This window comes from Miniopterus schreibersii, assembly GCF_964146895.1.
Source record: "Miniopterus schreibersii genome assembly, chromosome: 2".
NCBI classification, from domain to species: domain Eukaryota; kingdom Metazoa; phylum Chordata; class Mammalia; order Chiroptera; family Miniopteridae; genus Miniopterus; species Miniopterus schreibersii.
The window spans coordinates 27276686-27293895 of record NC_138102.1 but is presented as its reverse complement, the minus strand read 5'-3'; the positions used below and the strand labels follow the sequence as shown (position 1 = coordinate 27293895).

The 17210-nt window shown below is 39.6% G+C and overlaps 1 protein-coding gene across 1 annotated transcript in view; it reads right to left on the bottom strand.

Moving 5' to 3' along the window:
• ANKRD10 (ankyrin repeat domain 10) overlaps positions 1–16456 on the bottom strand; it is a 32589-nt gene extending 16133 nt beyond the window's left edge. Inside the window, exons 1-3 of the mRNA XM_081130009.1 lie at positions 16092–16456; positions 11707–11859; positions 6507–6598 (exon numbers count right to left, since the gene is read on the bottom strand). Of these exons, the coding sequence (XP_080986135.1) occupies positions 6507–6598; positions 11707–11859; positions 16092–16301 (455 nt within the window). The 5' untranslated portion in view covers positions 16302–16456. The remainder of the gene's footprint in view (positions 1–6506; positions 6599–11706; positions 11860–16091) is intronic.
• Positions 16457–17210: the final 754 nt, after the last annotated feature.

The following is a 17210-nucleotide window of genomic DNA, read 5'->3' as shown; positions in this document are numbered from 1 at the left end:
GAGGTACTGGTAAAGACAAACGTTAACATGAACTGCAGTCTTGACACACACTAGTCCAAAGAGAAATTTATAGTATCTGGAAGAAAATGTTCAAAATTACTCTCAAAAAACGTTATTTTGCATGAAAATTGTAGTAATGAAAGTGTACACATTAGACAAAATATTTTTAAAACATACACTTTTGAATTTAGTGCCTTTAATTGACACACTTGGGCACACAGACTATGCCTAATCTAAAATTTTCCTTTGTCCGTTTCTGAAAACAAGAGATGTCCCACATGGGACTAAGTTGCTCTACAGCTCTAGTTCACCCTCTCTGGTCCTAATATTCACTTTAAAAATCTTTGAAAATGGGCAGAGATTTAAAGAAATCAGGTATTTGTCAACTTGATGTTCCAATCAGGTCTGATTTGTTGAAGTGAAAGTTGACATGATCAGATTTTTTAGGCTAGTAAAATCAATATGCTACTATTTATTATGGAAGTGATCTGTAGGTTCTAGTTCCTGAAATAGTAAGAACATGAAAAACTATCTTTGGGTAGACCACCCACTTTCTTCCAATGGTTCCTAGTATTCTTTCAAAACTGGAATATGAAAACATGGAAAGACATGGAATAGTCTGTAACTATGAATTATTTGCTCTGCTAAATAACTGGAAAAAAATCAAACTGGTATTTTTTAAACTTTAATAAAGTTAAAAACATAAATGCTAAAATACTGTATTTTCTGTAATAAAATTCCAAATAGAATAAAGTTTATTATACCTAAGAATGCCTCTCCAAAGAACTTTAAAACAAATTCCACTCTGCTGCCAGCCAATCCCCCATCTATTTTCCACTTATAGTGTCACAAAATTAGAATATATGAGAAGCCATTCTAATAAGAACAGTTTTTATTTTTAATTTGAAAAACCACGGATCAGGAAATACCTGAAATATAATTTTTAGAATCTGAGTTGTCACATCACCTTCAGGATGTTTTCTTTCTGTTAATGCCATGTGACAATGAAAGATAACCACAATTTTTATATAAATAATATTTCTGTTAAAATTCTGATCTCAACTTAACTATTGTTAGTTTACAAATAAAAAGGTAGATATCATAAATTAGGGTAAGCAAAGCATGCAAATCTAAAGAATCTATATCTGAATTCCTAGATTAGCATTAAAACCAATCACCGCAACAAATACCTCAACAGTATGCCTCGTGTGAAGAAAGGAAGCCATACTGAACATTCAATGCCACAACTGTAAGGTTTTCGGAGAAGCACCTGTGGCAGTTTCAGCAGTTTCTATATGGAATGCTCCCCCTTTCTAGGATTACTTGAAAAAATCAAGTCAATTCGAATTACGTAGCTGTAAAACATTGACATGTGTAGTTTTTACAGATTCAGAATCTTCTGTGTGATTTAAAACGGGCAATGGTTCATAAAACAGGAAACTTATAAATAACAAGGGATCACATATTTGCAGGCAACATTTGGATTAAAAATACATATACATACATGAAGTGCAGAAGCACATTTATTGAGCGTAAGCCAGTCATGTGACCTCCTTGACCAAAAGCTATTGTTCTATAACACTGCCTTCTCAATCACTTCTAATAATTTTTAGCATGAAGCCAATTTAATTATGTCAATATTTCAACAAAATTTAACAGTATGGACTAAAAACCATTAACTCACGATTCTGGTTACTTTAAAATTTGGTATGCTGTATCTCAAATACATTAGTAACTATTCCTAGATGGAAATAAGCAAATACATGGAATCATTAAAAAAAAAAAGATTAAAAACATTACTAAATGTCCATTTGTACAAACAAAACATTAGCAAACATCATAAAATTTCTTCCGTAAAAGAAAAATGTGTATTTTTAACCCTTTGGTATCCAAACTCTTAAATAATTATGAAGACTTTCTTAAATATATTCTTTAAGTAACAATAGGAAGAAACTATTTTTTAAAGTTTCTACCTGAATTAATTTGGTGCCAAGTTTTCATTTTAAGTTCAACATTGTTGAGGACAGTTTTTACACTGCAACTGAACCCCAATTATGTTTGCATACATTAAAATATAAGAGTATTATTCAAATACTCTGATGAAATATTTAACATGCTCCCACTATATTTTAGCAACGGAAAAATATATTTGAATTTAGAAATATATTTTGAATTTGGTTTTATGTGAAAGCACTATTTATAAAAGCAGTGGTTAAACAACTACTAAAACCTATATATTACTCAAGCATGAAAAATAATCAAAATTCTAAACTAAATTTGTCAACAACTCTACAATATTGTCAGCCCACCAACTGCTCCTGCCCAGCAGGCACAATTTTAATAGCTATCTCAGCAAGTTCATTCCTCCACCTTGCTCGAAACACTTTAATAAAAGAAAAAAAGACCTAGGAAATAGTAAGATCAGACAAGTTTGCCACAGCGACAAATAGGTAAGGGACGCAACACTAGGTAGAATGACTGGAATGCAGAGGATCCAAAATCAGAAACTACTAATTAGAGTTATAATTCTAATATATTTCATAGTTGGATTATTCTGAAGAATAAGTGAACAAAAGAAACCACCAAAAGTACACAAAAAAAAAAACCCCCACAAATTTCAAACATGAATGAATGGCTAATAAAGTAAACCTGGATTATTTTGCCAAGGGTAAAAGTTGTGAACAAATTTCTTGCACTCATCACATGATTTGCCCTAATAAAAATTTTGCTTCCAGAGGGTTCTATGGATAAATAAATGTGAGTCATAAAAATATGGCCACCAACTATGAACCGAACTAAACCAACTGCATTTCAATGAAAAATTCCTAAAAGTTCAGCAACATACTTTTTTTGGCAACACTGAAGTCTATTACGATCATTTTTGTTATTATAGCGAACTGTGCCTGTTTTCTAAATTAGGCAAGAAAGATTTTTTAGAGTGAGTCACTGAAAACTTGTTTATTTAAGGCTATAGAAGCTTCTTCACTTATCTGATAATTACAGTTAAGTTCTTCTTGGGATCAAAATAATTATGTTAAAATATACATAGCCCATTTGAAGATCTGGTTATGACAGAATCAATGGCTTCTACAGAAATGCTCTCTTATAAAAAGCTGTGAGACTTTGTCATAACCTAAACACTGGCACCTGTATAATGTAGTATTAAAATGGACTAGCAAATTTGCCTGAAATGCAAGTAATTCTGGTTTTACTCTAAATCCTGCTAAACCCACACCCCCTTCTTTTTACTCCAAGGCATAAGAAAAGCTACTTTAATATCTGGTTGATATGGAAACATTCTCCACTTCAATCTCTCAAGAAAATATAAAGTAACCAAAATTAATAGGTGCAAAAATACTAAAAGATAATACAAGGCTCAAAATCTGCACTTTAAATTGTTAGTAAAAAGGTCTTAATTATCAGCAGATATTAAGTTTTCAAGCATCTCTTTCTGAAATCACATTAAGAAAATCTTATATTGTTACTAATTTGATCACAAAAGAAAAATGAGGCAATAACTTTTCCATGCCAAGTGTAGGCCCTTGTTCCACTCAAAAAATCCTAAATATGGATCAGGCAGCATTCAACTATTTGCTGCACTGAAAAACTGAACTGCCATACAAGCAAAATTAAGGATGACTACCAACTTAATGAAAACTCCATACTTGTCATACTTGAGAAAAAATGAGAATGAGAAGCATCTGTACAAGTGTAGATCATTTAAAGTACACACTTAGTCTGGTCATAGAACTAATGTTTAATATTGTGTATTTTTATTTTTAGGTCTAAACAATGACAAATAATAATGACCATCATATATAACAAGTAGAAACAAAACCTCACATGAAAAAGAAAACTTGGCACCAAAACTCAAGATGTAAAATAAGAGAAGAAAAAGAAACTCCATCAATATACTCACGTGTGGTGCTAGAAAATGTAATACGATGCACAGCAGTTCACATGCGTTATCTTACAGATGCAGCCTACATTGACAAGTTAAGTTACATAACAAACCATTCTAGCTACAGATGTGTGGTACAGCTGCCCTAACCACTATCTACCCAATGACCAAAAAGCAGCAACTTAAGACTTTGGCCACTTTATGCAGCTGATATATAAAAAGCAAAGCAGAAATTAATAACAAAATTATTAAATCCCACCAAGTGTGATAAAATACTGATATGAGACAATTTTAATCTATTCATGGGAAAAGGAAAAATTTATATTATCTCCTAAGTATTATGGAATGTAATAATCTGGCCTGTTCTGAGCTGAAAAAAGAAAAGTAACTTTAAGTAAATTAATTATGTATCCCTTGATCTTAAAATAGAAAAAGGCATTTTATTTGCTAGGACTACACTTTACCATATGAACAGTATTATAGGAAACAAGTAAAATAGATCTAAGTATCATAATTTGGGGGAATCAAACTATTACCTGTTGGTAGACTAAAACTGTTAAAACTATAAAAATGTGCAGAAAAAAATATCAAAAAGCAATTTACAATTTAGCTTACTAGTAAAACTGACAATTTATCTAGGTGTTAAAACTAAATAACCCCACATATAATTGCAATAAATAATGATTACTTGTGCTCCATCTCCAGGCCAAAGACTTATAATTTTAAGAATTGCTTTTGGCTAGGTGGCTCATGCTAAATATTTCTTCTAAAAAATATATGAAAGTTCAGTCAAGGGAAATCACCATAATGCAGGGTCTCGAGGGAGTGGCTCTTATACTGAGAAGAAAAAACAGACTGGCACTTGAGGCCATGCTCAGTCACACTTGGTGGAAAAGAGATACTCGAGGGTCCTGTAACCAAGGACAGAATTGTAAATAAAATGATCTCATTTTTAAAAGACACCTATTAAAAGGACATAGCAATAGATATTTATTGGCTTAAAGGATTAAGCTAGTCATTAAAATGAATAAAACTAACATTTTAGTAATAAAATGTTCAGGACCAATTAAGAAAATTGTTTAGAAAAATAAGTCATTAAAAAGATCAACTTCTAATTATTTCAATAAATGACAAGCAATTTAATCAATTATTTTATATGACTCTGTATTTTATAAGCAAAGTTTCTGTTACTAAAGATGAGTTTTTAATCTAAATACAACTAAGAAAACTGCATATATATCTTTGCTTTGAAGCAATCCATTGAGAATTCTCAATGTTTTAACATTGTATAATATTTAATTGTTTTTACATTACCTGAAGTCATAACTACATATGAAATCACAAGGTTCCCTGCAATGTAACAGTTAATACAAGTCATATTTACAAAAATAAATCACTACATAAGTAAATGATCCAAGCCCAAACTAATGACTATTCTTAACAATAATACTTAATGAAACAGAAGCTAAGATACTAAGAGCCTAATGACAGCCCCTGGTATTACACAGGTCTTGCATTAACCTATATGGTTTTGCTCTCCAGGGTCCATTTTCAATATTTATTATGATACAGAGTCAAACAATGAAGTGGAAACCAAAGGGTTAAACTAAGTTAGTTTTGTGGGTTTTACTTCTCCCAAAGTCTAAAATTTCACATTTCCAATTAGAATAAAGTGGCTTATAATTAATTTTTATGAAATAGTCAAGAAACTAAAAGTAAAACAAAAAGGCTGATATATCATAGTTATTTTGGTTATTACAGCTCTATAGCTTACACTCAACATTTAAGGGTGAAAACCGCATCCATTTTGTTAATGCTGTGAACTGCAGAAGAAAAATTTTTATAATATAAATCTTTAAGAGAAAGTAAATACAAATGAATTTACTACCTAAAATAAATGTATGCCATGACTAGCTAATGATTTGCATACAAAATAACATTTAAAAATTAATACACTCAAATATTAATATTGTTTTACCAAACTATAAATAAGCTAGTTGATGTAAACTGGGCTAAAACAAGGATATTCTAAAATAATGCCATCATATCAAAAGCTCAGAGAGAGTTTGAAGTCTTTAACGTAAGTAGTTACATTTTACAAGGAGTTATAAATCATCAAAAGTTATAATAGGCTTTAAAACAATGTTCTCACATCTAAGATGAGGAAATAAAAATTTAGAAAAGGGAATTGTCTGCAAGATTTTTTTGAGCCAAGAGGCCTGGAAATATTCAAGTCCAATCCAAGGCCTTTGTTTCAAAATTACAGCTTGGCTAAGAAAAGTTTGAAGACTTGCCCACAGTGATACAACTGAGTGGCAAAGTCCATGATGCTAGGTTCCAAATTTAATCAGTTAACTGTTCTTTCCATCTTAATATGTTCTCTCTCATGGCAAGGATTCTGATAGTACTGTGGAAACTAAGGCTCCTTCTGTTGGTCAATTTAACCCACACAATTTTGCTCACCAACACCAACTGATCTAAAAAGCAAAATTATATTACTAACATTAAAAGCAAAGTTCAGGACGTTTGCTTGCTCTAAACTCTGTTTCTAAACACAACACCCTTGACTACATCTTGGTTGGGAAGAATAAACAAAGACACTTACTCGATGTGAGCCCCGTTAGCCACCAGGGCACTGATGCAGTCTAGGCTCCCAGAGCGAGCCGCCTTGTGAATGGGAGTCTCGCCCTCACAGTCCTGAAAACACAAAAAGCAACACACACAAATATTCAGATCTAACAAGATTTCCACATTTAAAAATAATTAACATAGACCAAGTGCCTGGGGCCACAGCAGCTCACCCACATCTCCCAGGGAGCAGGGGGCCTGGGTGAGCTGCAGATGTGCTCCCCTGCACCAAGCACCACCTCATTCATCTTTGAAATAAAACAATATGGTAAGCCAAATTTGAAGCACAACACAAAGAAATGTAGACGTGAGGAGAAAACAAAAGCAGCCCACGGAAAGGGAATGCTTTGATCAAGAACAAAAAAAATCTGTGGGGACTCTACAGCAATGATAGCATGTATGATAACATGTACACTCGAGATGATGGTTTAGAAATCATTTCATGCTGGATCTCAGCACAAATATGTTGCAAATAAAATCCGAAATAATTATCTTCTGACAAGTCACAAAAAAGTTATCAAGGCCAAGAAATAGCACCAATATCTAATGTCTGGTCTAGTTTATCAATACTAACCACACCACTAGCTAGATTCAAGACATCACCAGTTCCTCCCTTGGATTTTTTTAATCTTGAACTTGAATTAGGACTACACTTTAGAGAACATGGTTGAAGTTAAAGGGTCAAGAAATGATGGGAAGGGAGAACACGAGGGTCAAACACAGACAGTTCGCATATAACTCAGACTGTCTGTGATGGGCAACTCTGTTCAAGGACTTTTAGAAAGGCTGCATTCGAATCAGATTTATGCTGCAGAATACAATGCTGGAAGAGGCAGAGGAAGTGAGGAGACTCTGGGAAACAACTCTGAACACTAATGTAGTCACCCCTCAAAAAGATGAATTAGTTTACAGTGCATGAATGGAAAAATCTGAAGCACAACTTCATTTACAGGCTCTCACATAAATGAGGTAAAGAAAGATACAGCAATCAAGAGAAGTTATTTCTGCTAGAAAAACTGATTGAGGACTTTTTGCCTGGGAAATTTCAAGTGGCTAAGGAACAGTTCCTGAATCAATAACACTTCAATGTCACTGGAAGCTGAACTTGGCAGAAAAACCGTACCACATAATCAAGGGATAAAGATATAAACCAGGAGTGGGGCAACTGTGCATAGTATCTGGTACAGTACTTAAAAAACAGTTCATTCATAAATTTGGTCAATATTTGAGCTCCTCACCAACGCATATTAATTCACAGGGGGAAAAACTGAGGTGGGGGCTAAAATTAAAAAAAAGAGTGGTACGTTATTTTACAGAAAAATATAATATAAAAGACCTGATAGTTTAGTGGAGGAAAAAGTGTGCACATTTATTTTAAAATATGCTCAAAAATGCCATAAAGTACTAAACAGAATAATCCCGTTTTTGAAGAAACACAGAAAACCATGTGGTTATAAAAGTAACTATTGACTGAACTCAGATTTTTAAGAACAAAAACATATCCCTATCCTCCCCCAAAGTGGGTGGGGCTACATAAGGACAAATAAAAATTACAGACAAGTATTGCCAGGAAAAGTAGAACTCAGATTTAGATAAGTTTTTGCAAACAAACAAACAACAAAGCAAAACAACAAAAACTCTCAAGAAAAATAAAGTGTTTTTTTTTTAACGCTACCTTTAGAAGAAGAAGGAGAAGTAAGGGTTTTCACTACTATTTTCAGAAAATGGTGGGATGGGACAGTAACAGAATACAGAGAAAAAGCAAAACTACCCTGCCCCTGTTCTGTGTTATACAAGGAGAACATCATTAAAGTGGGAAGGGCAGAATAAACACTATTTAAAGAAAACTGCAGCCAAGAGAGTAAGAGTAAAGAGCCATTTTAAGGTTACATTTCAGATCAGTCACATTTCAAAAATACCAAATAGTTTGTAGTCTGATTCTGAAAGTATTGTTAGCAAACTCTGAGTAATAAAGGAAAGTGGGAGAGGTTACCAGAAATCTGTAGACAAACAAGTTACCTTGAATTTTAATAAAGAAAAATCTTATTTCTAATCTAGTTACAAAAAATTATATAAGCAAATGCCAGCAAAATTCTAGAAGGGGTATTAAAGAGATGACTTGCAAACACAAAAAATGACAACCATAGGTAGTCATGATAGACCAGTGATTTTTAACCTATGTGCCACAAGAATTTTTAAAATATGCAATATCTGACAAGTCAGAGGGGCTAGCCTCTTTTCCCTTAGATTGTCAAGTAAAAAAATGAAAACAGCCATCTGGTTAGATTGGCAAAAAAAAATTTTTGGTGTGCCGCAGAATTTTACCAATTAGTTTATGTGTGCTGTGAGATGAAAATGGTTGAAAATCGCTGCTCTAGACTTACAAAATAAATCACTTGAAAACTAACTTCACTTCCTTTATGTAAACTTAGAACACTAAGCCTCCAGACAGTACATCTAAGTTTCAGAAACCCCTTATGCTGACCTTAAAGATGGCTGAGTTATTACCTACTAAACTTGAGAAAATGGTTAGTCATTAACATGTCGAAAGATCAAAACCAGAAGATGAGTTAAAACTAACAAAATGTTATTAATACTATGCTAGGTTCAAAAAAGTTACACACACACAAACAAATAAAAGCCTAAGAAAACCTGGATCTCACTTTATAATAGTTTATCTGGAAAATGAGAAAAACTATCTACCTCAAGGTGAGTCAACAGTGTGTTGGAGGAGCCAGCAAAAGGGCTACTGGGACCTCAAGGGTCACTGGGTGCCTATCATAGCAGTCCCACTGTTACCTAACAGATCAAGATGACATCTGAGATTCAGACCAAAGCTCAGCAGGAGACCACAGCCAATTGAGATCCTTTCAGGAGCAATGCCAGGATGCTTAAGAAATCCAAGTGACACCCACGTGCATGAGAGGACTTGGAGATATTGAGCCACATGAACAATGAAAACACAGGGAGGGCTAAAGGAGAGAGTGGGATCTAGAGACTCTAGCCCTGGGAGTAAAGTTCAGGAGTTATTTCCACACAATACTATCTAGAGCAGCTCAGAGGAGGGGGTGAGGGGCATCAACTTTTACCCATGACAAATACTGAGCTGCTAAAAAAGTTATAGGAAAAGGAACTTTATTTTAAATATATCTTTATTGATTTCAGAAAGAGGAAAGGAGAGGGAGAGAGAGATAGAAACATCAATGATGAGAGAGTCATTGATCGAGCCCGCAACCGGGGCATGTGCCCTGACCAGGAATCGAACCCCGATCGCCTGGATCCTAGGTCAACGCTCAACCGCTGAGCCACGCCCGGCCAGGCAGGAAGTTTATTTTAAAAAGGTTTGAAAAGCAGCGTTAGACAATTTCTTTAGCTGTAAATTAGATGCAACATAACAATTTAATGAAAATTAACATGCAGAATATTCTGTACTTAAATTCCATATTAATATTAAACATTAATTACTGCCATTCATGGATTGTCCATATTTTATTGACAAGAAGGTTGAGCCACAAAGTAAATGACTTGCCCTAGGCAAGAGAGATGAGGAAGTAGAGGGTGGAATCAAGCCCCAGTGCCCCTTCTACTGGGAGAAAGAGAGAGGAGAAGAGAAAGCAGGATCAGTAATGAAACAAGTGGACAGACAAGCAATGCCCATAGCAATGGTGTACAGTTGCCAACTTATAACGCCCGAATAGGTGGATAAAAGTAACAGAGTCGCCCTGCCAGTGTGGTTCAGTGTTGACACATGCACCAGGAGGTTGCTGGTTTGATTCCAGTCGAGGCATTTGCCCAGGTTTCAGCAAAAGGGTGTGTGTGTGTGTGTGTCTGTGTGTGCGCGCATGCAGTGCAGCAGGCAGCCAATCGATATTGATGTTTTTCTCCCTTCCCCTCTCTAAAATCAATAAAAACATATTTTTAAAAATTCTTAAAAAACAAAAAAAAGTAACAAAGTGGCACAGAGGTCTGTATAAAGGCATCCATGTGCAGAGATGGAAGGAAGAGAAAGGGGTAGGTAGCACAGTAAGCCTAAAAATTGTGCCACTTCCTGAGTTCCAGCTGAGTAACAGAAACAGGTAAAGGATTTTACCGTCCTCTCTACTAAAAGTCTAGTGCAGAGAAAAAATTACCCTTTTATTCCTTGCTCCCCTTTCCCATCGATCCTTGTGTTAAATCACTGCTAAAACACCTCCTCAATTACTTGTTTTGTAGGTCGGGTAGCTGTGTTATCTTTAGGAGAGGAGCTCACAACTACTTTATACCTGGTTATCATCAAGGGATGAACTTAGGAAAAGAAAAAGCAGAAAAGACGAAATGAAAGTTCCTTTGCACACAGTAGGCCCTTGATGATTATTAGTAGGAAAAGAATATAAAAATAGGATAAAGGGGGAAAAAACCAGGAAGACATACAGAATAGCTGCAAAGCCTGTGGCACAAGTCCCTTCGACAAATCCATCCTGGGGCAAGGTGCTAAGACTGGGGACGCTCCTGTCAGACTACCATGGAGTATTCTACAACCAAGCGCCTGGTTCAAGCGAGTTCCCAATAAGCTAAGCACTCTTCTTATGGGTGTTTTTCCCCCTCACTCATGCAAAAAGAATACTGAAAACACACCATTAAACACTGGCACTCTCATGTTCGTGTTTGTAAGCTTACATACAAAATCCTTGCTTTTGGTGTTCAGGAGTCACTTCCTAATGACTCCTTATCTCCATCAACATCATCCCCAACTTGTATCTAAAGCAACATTAACTCATACTGGTCATTCTGCTAAGACTAACTTAACCGCAGAGATGAATTAACAGCCATTTTTTTGCTAGCATGGATATGTTTTCACAGTTATCAGTGGAAATGAGGCTAAGGCAGCTGTGAGCAGGAGAGCCAGGAAAGCTGGGCTTAAGTCCAGACTCCTTCAGTCACAGCTGTAACCTTGGGCAAATCACTATGGGTCACTGCGGATCAACAGTAAGTCATGTAACAGGTGAGAGTACTCTATAAAACAAAGTATTGCTATATGAAAGGCCTATTATCCACAAGTAGCTCAATAAACATAAATTCTAATTAGCCCACAGGTAAAAATATCAAACTCTAATTAAGGCCTCAATTTAAAACTCAACATCATGTAATTATAACTGGAAAAAGAAAACAAACCAAGTCAATCATTGGCACTCCCTTACCGGTTTGTTAATGCTGGCTCCTGCTTGAATCAACCAGATGAGGCACTGAGGATGTCCCCCGAAAGCAGCAATGTGGGCTGGGGTCTGTGCATAACGAGTAGTGGAGACATCAAGTGTAGCACCAGCTCTCACCAACTGTATTAAGCACTCCAACTTTGAAAACAGCAGGAGAAATAAAACATGCATAAATGTCGGTATACTATTAAATGTTACACAAATAATCTAATTCTACAATGGAGATTAAGTGGCATTTTTTGTTGCCAATATTTTTTTGTTCAAGGGAACAAAGTAAGTCGTTCCTTCCCAATACTATACAAATTTTAAAAGGCATTTAAAAGAACATTTTTCTTTATTAAAAAATTGGCACATGGAAATATAAAGTAAAAAGGACTGACACTACCCAAACTTAAATATTTTGTTTTTCCTACAGTTGAAAAAAGACAAAATAAGATTATTCAGACTTCTCTCAAAACTAGGTTTTGCCACTTTCACAAACTATTCTAAAGAATAAAAATGTTAGTGATTGGTAGGTTAAAAAAAGTTTAGGTAGCCATAGTAAACTCTTCATAGTCAAAGGCTGTTTTCTGCAGTCTGCACAACTGTACACCTTTATACAATGCAGCATTTGATAAATAATCAATTGAGGTCCACCCTTCAGATTATTTTCTCAGGGAAAAGATGTGTAGAGAAAGTGAGAGGGTAGGACTTGTCTTTTCAAACTGATTGTATGGGGGGAAACCCCCCAAAAAACAACAATGCAAAAAAGGGAAAGCACAGTTGAGCTCTGTATCTAGCAGGTGACTAAAAGGAACACAGGAGTCAAGCTAAGACTTTGCAGCCAGGTTCCATATTATACTATTCTCTGGGTAAAGAATTCATCACACTCAACATTTAACAAATGACTACCACATGCCAAGCACTGCCCAAGAAGGCCTGTTGTTCTCAAGACTTACACTCTTCCACCTGGTGTGTCCTCAGATGCTGGACTCCAGACTGCCCCATTTCCGCTCAGGAAGCACCATGCACAATTAGTGAAAAAGCTCTAACTGCCAAAATTCTTTCTCTTCCAGAGGAAAGACCTCAAATGAAGAACAAATAGCTACATTCCCATCTCACCCCATGTCTCTTATCCTCTTTCAGCTATTACCAAAATCAACATTTTTGTGAGATGAACTCTTACAGTTAGGAGTTCACTGATTTTTTTTTTTTTTAATATATCTTTATTGATTTCAGAGAGAGGAGAGGAGAGGGAGAGAGAGAGAGACAGAAACATCAATGATGAGAGAGTCATTGATCGGCCACAGCCGGCAAACCGGGCATGTGCCCTGACAGGGAATCGAACCCCGATCGCCTGGATCCTAGGTCGATGCTTAACCACTGAGCCACGCCCGGCCGGGCGGGAGTTCACTGATTTAAAATATGATCGCTCTCTTCAAGGAACCTGAATATTGGAATTGTGGCTGATAAAGAGACAACTTTGGTATATTTTAATATACTGCCTTTATTAATGTACTCAGTAAAAAAGAAAAGTGCCAATACTAGTGATAAAATGAACAGTCGTTAAATCCAACAAAAATGAAATAAGGATAAGACCGGCTGGCATGGCTCAGCGGTTGAGCATCGACCTATGATTCCTGGTCAGGGCACATGCCCAGGTTGCAGGCTCAATCAATCCCCAGAGGGGGAGGCATGCAGGAGGCAGCTGATCAATAACTCTCTCATCATGGATATACCCCCCCCAATCTCCCTTCTTCTCAATTGGCATGCCAAAAGCAGTTCATCTTAACATCAATTGAGAGCTCCCTGGACTTAGATCTGTTACCTATCAGTTCAATTTAGGAAACTGGATTTGGAATTCTGAAAAAGTACTGTTCAATAATAAAGCTTGTAAAAGCAAGGTATAATTAGAGATTTTAAATGTGTAGTGCTCTGGGAACAAATAAGCCTCATAAAAGGTTAGGTAACCTGTGCACAATTGGCACATTTCTAGGAAAACAAACTTGAAAGTTGGAAATACTTCATAATATGCTAAATGTTAAATTGGCTCTTGCTTGGGCCAAGAACTGTGTAGGATTAAATGTATATAAAAAAAGAGGGCTATTTTCAAGTGGCGTGGAGGTGTTTAGGGGGGACTGGATTGGGAACCTATAGCACTAAATCCTGGTCTAATATGTTGTAACAGCTTTTTCTCAAAGACTGAATGCTGCTTTCTATGGCCCTTCTGTATTGAAGACTATACAGTCATAACGATTAAAGATGGGTGAAAACACTAGAGTAACTGCCTCTAGTCACAACATGTGCTGTCTGAGGTTAATCTACTACTCATATTCTATAAAAGTAGACACTTTCAAAAAGTCGGTTTTATTGTCATAAAATACACATGACATGAAACTTACCATTTTAAAGCAGTTATGGCCATTAGTAATCCCTAGAGATAACTGAAGGCACCCTTGGGTTGGTAAATAAGTATTCTAAATGACCATTTTTAATGAGGGTTAGGCACTCTACAGAATGTACTGGATTGTCCTACAATACTACGTCACTTTACCAGAGTAAGGAGGATAGGCATCAACAGGGAAGGCTTTTCGAAAAAGCTGTCCTTGCCTGTTACAAGTGTGCCTTTCCCCAAAACACAGAGGGACAAAAATATGTCGAGAACCAATGCTTTGAGAGTTATCTACAGTTTAATGTAAAAATAAACCAGAGCAAGATGCACTCAGGAGGGAGATAATGCCTCAGGTTACTGAGTGCCTTGGGAAATCTACATTCAAGGATAGAAAGAGAAGGGCAGGAAAGAGGGTTCTACTGCTTCTGTTTAAGAAGCTGATTTCCCTTAAGTGCTCATTTTCAGCAACTGGTACTATAGTAACACAACTTTAGAGACTGGTGCCATGGGATCTTACTGGTGATTAAGCTACTTGCCTCATAGCCCCACTAATCATAACTCCCTTTCATTTCTTTCAATAAAAAAACCCCGACTTTTCCAGTGTATGAGAGGAACCAGAAACTGTTCCCCAAAGACACAACTGTATTACTGAATGCAGCACCAAGAAGAGCAAAGTAAAGCAACTTCACTATTCAGCAACTGGTAATGCAAGTATTAAGATGTTCAGGTCCTCTTAAAATAAAATAACTTATTTCGAATTATCTTGCACCTATTTCTGCAAAAAACGTTCATTTCTATCTAACCTCATTTCAGAGGGAAACATTTTTAAATGTCCCTGAATTTTGGCATATAAATCTTCATCAGTTACTTTTAAAATGCACCGAAAAATTTCACTTCATGACTACTTCTCTAATCAAATAACCCCATTTACAGCGCAGACGAGGAAAATATTATCTAATCTTTAAAAAATTTAAAGTAGCAATCTGTTCTCAAGTTATCACAGGAAGATAATTTTACCTAACTTAACACCTTTACAGTAATTTACATGCAAAATAATACAACCATCACTGATTTTACTAAACCTGGACAAGCTAAGAGTCTCAGAAGCATACGGACACTGTACCCTAAAACCAGTTTTTTCAAGGAGTATCACCATTCACCTTACACAACGGTCTGATGACTTTACAATTCAATCAGGTTATCCCACCACCGAAATCACCTGAAATACAACCTTCAGCTAACAGATGTCTCCAGATAATTCGTGCACACGATCGTTCACGCGGGCCAGGGCGCAGACCCGAGCCGAGGAGCAGGGGGAGGGGAGGAGGTGTGCCTCCCAGCACGCGGGGCGAGAGCTCCGACGGCCGCAGACCGCAGGCTCCTTTCGACTCCCGCGGACGCAGCTCGGCGCCGACGACCCTTGGCATTCAAGGAGGTTAACCCGGCCCACCGATCCGCCGCATTTCGCACGGTTTCGCTGCCGGAGCCTGTAACCCTCCCCTGGGTCAGAGCCGGAGCGAGAAGACCTCTAGGGCCCGCAGTCACACAGCGCTCGCGCCCCGGCGGCCCCACGGTTCTCCCCAGAGGCACCGGGACTCGGGCAGCCCGCGTGTCCCCACGAGGGCCTCGTCTCCTCACCAACACCCAAGCTGGCCAGCAGCGAAAGGCCTGGGCCTTCACCACAGGCAACCAGAGGTGGGCCCGAATCTCCCTCGCAACCGCAGGCACAAATCCTTACTCGGCCAGGGGCAGCGCCTCCAGGAGGCCGCCCCGGGTTGAAACTTACGCTGCCGAACGGAGCGCCGCGGGCGCCTCCGGGCCCGCTTCCGCCCCGCGCTCGGAGCACTCCCCGGGCCCTAGGGGCGCCGGAGCTGCCGACCACGCCCCTCCCCGCGCTCCCGGCACGCCTCGCGCCCCCAGCGCTTCGCCTCAGCCCCCATCTTCCCCGACCCCCCACAGGAAAGCCGCGAAAATGGCGCCTTAAAGCGCCCGCGCCCACCTTGCCGAAGTGCGCGGCCCAGTGCACGGGCGTCCAGCCGTAGAAGGAGTCCTCAGCGGCCAAGTGGGCGCGCGGCGTCTGCTGCAGCAGCGAGCAGAGCGCGGCCAGGTCCCCGTCGCGGCAGGCGCGGTGCAGCGGGAAGCGGAGCGACAGCAACTCCTCGCTAGAGAAGCCCGCTTCCACGCCCGGACACGCTCCCGCCGCCGCCATGGTCAGTCACGGAAGAGCTTGCGCTGGCGGGCCGAGGAGACGCGCCGGTGAGGACCTCAGAAGCAGGCGCCGCCACACGAGCACAAAGAAGCGAGAGCAGCGCTGCCGCCGCCGCCGCTGCCGCTGCGTCCCGCCGGCTGCCGAGCCGAGCGCGCACGGGGGCGGGGCTGGGGGCGGGACCTGCGGCGGCCGGGCCGGGGCTGGCGGCTGGAAGCGCCGAGTCTGTAGGGAGGCCTGGAACAGTGGGGGGTGGAGCCGGCGGGGCAGGAGAAGTTGCAGACGCCCGCCGCGGCGGGGGCTGAGGCGGCGGGGACCGCGGGAGGGGCTGGGAGCTGGAGGCAGCGCCGAGGAGGCTGGGGTGGAGCCAGTAGCAGTGGGTGGAGCCCGGAGTAGTGGGCGGGGCCTGGCGCGGCCTGGGACTGGGCAGACGCCTTGGGCTGCGGGCACGGAGGACCCGGCACGGAGGACCCGGCTCGGAGCGGGGGCGGGTGGGGCTGCCGGGGCCGCCGCCTGGCCCCGCAGGCCCGGGGCTCTTGGCCGCGCCCCCTGCCCGGGTCTCTGGCCAGGCCGTGTCCTGATCGTCCCTCGGGGGGCGGGGGGTGGCCCAGCAGCGGGCCCACTGGGGAGAAGCCCGGCCTCCTTAATAAAAAGCGCCCGGAGTCTCAGGTTTGGGGTTTTGTGACCTCCCCGCAAGCGGGATTCCGGGTCCCCGGGAGGTTTCGGCCGTGCGCCTGTAATTCGCCCAGTTTATCCTATGGGGGCGATGACTGCTCCTTAAGATCTGAGACCCCAGTCCGGGAGCGAAGGACCAGTTCCCCCTCTTTCTGTCTTAATTAGGGCGCCTGCTGGTGGTTTTTGAGAATTGACAGCAAAAAATAATGAGAAAGAAACATTGCTGCATGCAAAGAA